Here is a 6,000-nt window from a genome sequence, read left to right as displayed (position 1 = left end):
CTGTTCTGGTGAGGTGGGCGTGGCTTTATTACCTGTTCTGGTGAGGTGGGCGTGGCTTTATTACCTGTTCTGGTGAGGTGGGCGTGGCTTTATTACCTGATCTGTCCTGGTGAGGTGGGCGTGGCTTTATTACCTGATCTGTCCTGGTGAGGTGGGCGTGGCTTTATTACCTGATCTGTCCTGGTGAGGTGGGCGTGGCTTTATTACCTGATCTGTCCTGGTGAGGTGGGCGTGGCTTTATTACCTGATCTGTCCTGGTGAGGTGGGCGTGGCTTTATTACCTGATCTGTTCTGGTGTTCCTCCAGAGGTGGCGTTAGTAATGGCCCAGGCTGCTTCCTTCCTGGTTCTGAACTCTGCCTTCTGCAGGATGTCGATCAGCACAGGGAAGATGTTGGCGTCGATCACCGTCTGAGGAGAAACGAGAGGAAGTGAAAACGGTTCAGTGGAGACAGAGATGCCCGCAACCTAAACGGGAGAGAGGCAACACAAGCCCTTTATGCAGACCGAAGACTGAGATAAGACCCAGATCCTGAAGACCTCTTTGGACCTGTGTAGTGTCTGTACTGTACCAGTCTGTGTTACGCATCTGTAGAGAACGGTATCTGGACCTCACCTGTATCTGAGCCCTGTTGCCAGCGGTGATGTATAAAGTCTGGACCTCACCTGTATCTGAGCCCTGTTGCCAGGGGTGATGTTTGTATGTCTGGACCTCACCTGTATCTGAGCCCTGTTGCCAGCGGTGATGTATAAAGTCTGGACCTCACCTGTATCTGAGCCCTGTTGCCAGGGGTGATGTTTGTATGTCTGGACCTCACCTGTATCTGAGCCCTGTTGCCAGCGGTGATGTATAAAGTCTGGACCTCACCTGTATCTGAGCCCTGTTGCCAGGGGTGATGTATAAAGTCTGGACCTCACCTGTATCTGAGCCCTGTTGCCAGCGGTGATGTATGAAGTCTGGACCTCACCTGTATCTGAGCCCTGTTGCCAGGGGTGATGTTTGTATGTCTGTATGTAAAGTCTGGACCTCACCTGTATCTGAGCCCTGTTGCCAGCGGTGATGTTGGAGACGGTCCAGCAGGCTTCTTTCCGGATGGATTCTTTAGGACTACTCAGCAGGTGGAGCAGACAGGGCAGGGCTGAACAGTTCAACACCACCTGGGTCTGGATGTCGTCTCCCGTGACGATGTTCCCCACTGCTCTCAGAGCAGGAGACGCCACCTTGTAGTCCGTGTGCCTGACAGAGGGAACATTCAAAAGTCACTACGCTGAGGCCCCTGAAGTCTGCACGCAAAACACACACACACCTCCACGAGGCCCCTGAAGTCTGCACGCACAACACACACACACACACCTCCACGAGGCCCCTGAAATCTGCACGCACAACACACACACACTCTACGAGGCGCCTGCAGAAACACACACAACTCTACGAGGCCCCTGGAGAAACACACACACAACTCTACGAGGCGCCTGCAGAAACACACACACACAACTCTACGAGGCGCCTGCAGAAACACACACACACACAACTCTACGAGGCCCCTGGAGAAACACACACTTACATGAGCAGCTCTACGAGGCGCCTGCAGACGCCGGAGTCGATGACAGCCTGGATCTTCTCGTTGGGTCCATCAGAGAGGTAGGACAGAGCCCAGCAGGCATCTGCTAACAGATCTGAATCACTGCTGAACAACAGTCTAGACAGGACCTGTAGACAAGGGGACACCTGGGGGACAGAGGACCGACAGGGACAGTTAGTGTATTCTATCAGAGAGGTAGGACAGACAGGGACAGTTAGTGTATTCTATCAGAGAGGTAGGACAGACAGGGGGACAGACAGGAGGACACCTGGGGGGGACAGAGGACAGACAGGACACCTGGGGGGGACAGAGGACAGACAGGACACCTGGGGGGGACAGAGGACAGACAGGACACCTGGGGGACAGAGGACAGACAGGACACCTGGGGGGACAGAGGACAGACAGGACACCTGGGGGGACAGAGGACAGACAGGACACCTGGGGGGAGAGAGGACAGACAGGACACCTGGGGGGAGAGAGGACAGACAGGAGGACACCTGGGGGAGAGAGGACAGACAGGAGGACACCTGGGGGGACAGAGGACAGACAGGACACCTGGGGGGACAGAGGACAGACAGGAGGACACCTGGGGGGGACAGAGGACAGACAGGAGGACACCTGGGGGGGACAGAGGACAGACAGGAGGACACCTGGGGGGGACAGAGGACAGACAGGAGGACACCTGGGGGGGACAGAGGAACTGTTGGTCTGGGTTCTAAGAGTGTGTGAGTGAAGTTTGACATTTTCTCGAAGAGACCCTGAACCCCCCCAAAAACGTGTTCCCTCAGTAAGAATACTGACATGACGATCGACAACAATTACAGCCAAAATCTTCCCATTGACACAGGTCCACACCTGACTACATGATTGACACCTGTCCACTGTCACCATTCAAAGCGGTCACTAAAGAGAAACTGAGCAACACTCCTGAGCAAGTTTACTGTAAATAATTGAGGGAACATTTATGAGTAATGGCTTGTTAGGGATATCAGCTGGCTGATCCAAGATCACGTGAGACAGCTGTGATGAAGCATTCATTCTGATAGGACAGATCTGACATCACGCTCTGAAAGCTGATATTCTGATAGGACAGATCTGACATCACGCTCTGAACACTGATATTCTGATTGGACAGATCTGACATCACGCTCTGAACGCTGATATTCTGATAGGACAGATCTGACATCACGCTCTGAACACTGATATTCTGATAGGACAGAGCTGACATCACGTTCTGAACACTGATATTCTGATAGGACAGAGCTGACATCACGCTCTGAACACTGATATTCTGATAGGACAGAGCTGACATCACGCTCTGAACACTGATATTCTGATAGGACAGATCTGACATCACGCTCTGAACACTGATATTCTGATAGGACAGAGCTGACATCACGCTCTGAACGCTGATATCCTCATTCTGATAGGACAGAGCTGACATCACGCTCTGAACACTGATATTCTGATAGGACAGATCTGACATCACGCTCTGAATGTGGATATTCTGATAGGACAGATCTGACATCACGCTCTGAACACTGATATTCTCATTCTGATAGGACAGAGCTGACATCACGCTCTGAATGCTGATATTCTGATAGGACAGAGCTGACATCACGCTCTGAACACAGATATTCTGATAGGACAGAGCTGACATCACGCTCTGAACACTGATATTCTGATAGGACAGATCTGACATCACGCTCTGAACACTGATATTCTGATAGGACAGAGCTGACATCACGCTCTGAACGCTGATATCCTCATTCTGATAGGACAGAGCTGACATCACGCTCTGAACACTGATATTCTGATAGGACAGATCTGACATCACGCTCTGAACACTGATATTCTGATAGGACAGATCTGACATCACACTCTGAACACTGATATTCTGATAGGACAGAGCTGACATCACGCTCTGAACACTGATATTCTGATAGGACAGATCTGACATCACGCTCTGAACGCTGATATCCTCATTCTGATAGGACAGAGCTGACATCACGCTCTGAACACTGATATTCTGATAGGACAGATCTGACATCACGCTCTGAACACTGATATTCTGATAGGACAGATCTGACATCACACTCTGAACACTGATATTCTGATAGGACAGAGCTGACATCACGCTCTGAACACTGATATTCTGATAGGACAGATCTGACATCACGCTCTGAACACTGATATTCTGATAGGACAGAGCTGACATCACGCTCTGAACACTGATATTCTGATAGGACAGAGCTGACATCACGCTCTGAACACTGATATTCTGATAGGACAGATCTGACATCACGCTCTGAACACTGATATTCTGATAGGACAGAGCTGACATCACGCTCAGAATGCTGATATCCTCATTCTGATAGGACAGAGCTGACATCACGCTCTGAACGCTGATATCCTCATTCTGATAGGACAGATCTGACATCACGCTCTGAACACTGATATTCTGATAGGACAGAGCTGACATCACGCTCTGAATGCTGATATTCTCATTCTGATAGGACAGAGCTGACATCACGCTCTGAACACTGATATTCTGATTGGACAGATCTGACATCACGCTCTGAACACTGATATTCTGATTGGACAGATCTGACATCACGCTCTGAACGCTGATATTCTGATAGGACAGATCTGACATCACGCTCTGAACACTGATATTCTGATAGGACAGAGCTGACATCACGTTCTGAACACTGATATTCTGATAGGACAGATCTGACATCACGCTCTGAACACTGATATTCTGATAGGACAGATCTGACATCACGCTCTGAACACTGATATTCTGATAGGACAGAGCTGACATCACGCTCTGAACGCTGATATCCTCATTCTGATAGGACAGAGCTGACATCACGCTCTGAACACTGATATTCTGATAGGACAGATCTGACATCACGCTCTGAACACTGATATTCTGATAGGACAGAGCTGACATCACGCTCAGAATGCTGATATCCTCATTCTGATAGGACAGAGCTGACATCACGCTCTGAACGCTGATATCCTCATTCTGATAGGACAGATCTGACATCACGCTCTGAACACTGATATTCTGATAGGACAGAGCTGACATCACGCTCTGAATGCTGATATTCTCATTCTGATTGGACAGAGCTGACATCACGCTCTGAACACTGATATTCTGATAAGACAGAGCTGACATCACGCTCTGAACACTGATATTCTGATAGGACAGATCTGACATCACGCTCTGAACACTGATATTCTGATAGGACAGAGCTGACATCACGCTCTGAACACTGATATTCTGATAGGACAGAGCTGACATCACGCTCTGAATGTGGATATTCTGATAGGACAGATCTGACATCACGCTCTGAACACTGATATTCTCATTCTGATAGGACAGAGCTGACATCACGCTCTGAATGCTGATATTCTGATAGGACAGAGCTGACATCACGCTCTGAATGCTGATATTCTGATAGGACAGAGCTGACATCACGCTCTGAACACAGATATTCTGATAGGACAGAGCTGACATCACGCTCTGAATGTGGATATTCTCTTTGTAGAATGCGTAAGGATGCATTCTGTGCTAAGTCAATGATTTCAATATGGAAAAAAAACGACTCTTAACATGCTCTGTCCTCCTCATCTCATTTAGTACAACTGATAGGGCTCAATACTACGCCCTCTCTGACACTATAACAGCCCATTAAACAGAGTTACTGTGACTAAGGGAAAGGTGACAGTCAAAGGCTATTGGGACACAGAGACTGATCTCCCCACCCAGGGTGAATCTCAAGTTTTAAAAGTGGCTTCCTGTCCCTCTTGTATTAAATGCCAACAGAGAAACAGGGCTGACGAAGAGGTATAACACTTTAGACTACCGAGAGAGTCACACAGGGTGAGAGAAACTCTCACCTCTTCACATACCGTCCCCCCTGGTCACATGCTGTCAGTTAGTCACTGGGGCTTTTATGTTCTGGCTGGCTTGAGTCACTAGCAGATTAAACCTTTAGCTAGCTACGATGAGCTAGCATTACAGACTAGCTCCATGGACTCCAGACTGAGGCAAATAACACCTCATCTCCTACATAGGGCCCTGGTCACTAGTAGATTAAACCTTTAGCTAGCTAGCTAACTAACAGGAGGGAATAACACAGCATTACAGACTAGCTCCATGGACTCCAGACTGAGGCAAATAACACCTCATCTCCTACATAGGGCCCTGGTCACTAGCAGATTAAACCAGTAGCTAGCTAGCTAACTAACAGGAGGGAATAACACAGCATTACAGACTAGCTCCATGGACTCCAGACTGAGGCAAATAACACCTCATCTCCTACATAGGGCCCTGGTCACTAGTAGATTAAACCATTAGCTAGCTAGCTAGCTACCTCATCTCCTACATAGGGCCCTGGTCACTAGTAG

General features: G+C 48.9%; 1 protein-coding gene across 1 annotated transcript in view; it reads right to left on the bottom strand.

Moving 5' to 3' along the window:
* The window catches only part of LOC115132667 (importin subunit alpha-7), a 38,423-nt gene that overhangs the window by 9,738 nt on the left and 22,685 nt on the right, over positions 1–6,000 (bottom strand). Inside the window, exons 8-10 of the mRNA XM_065020154.1 lie at positions 1,564–1,727; positions 1,031–1,235; positions 282–409 (exon numbers count right to left, since the gene is read on the bottom strand). Of these exons, the coding sequence (XP_064876226.1) occupies positions 282–409; positions 1,031–1,235; positions 1,564–1,727 (497 nt within the window). The remainder of the gene's footprint in view (positions 1–281; positions 410–1,030; positions 1,236–1,563; positions 1,728–6,000) is intronic.

Source organism: Oncorhynchus nerka, linkage group LG7 (assembly GCF_034236695.1).
Source record: "Oncorhynchus nerka isolate Pitt River linkage group LG7, Oner_Uvic_2.0, whole genome shotgun sequence".
Taxonomy (NCBI): domain Eukaryota; kingdom Metazoa; phylum Chordata; class Actinopteri; order Salmoniformes; family Salmonidae; genus Oncorhynchus; species Oncorhynchus nerka.
The sequence above is the reverse complement of the archived record's forward strand: the minus strand, read 5'-3'. Positions and strand labels throughout refer to the sequence as shown.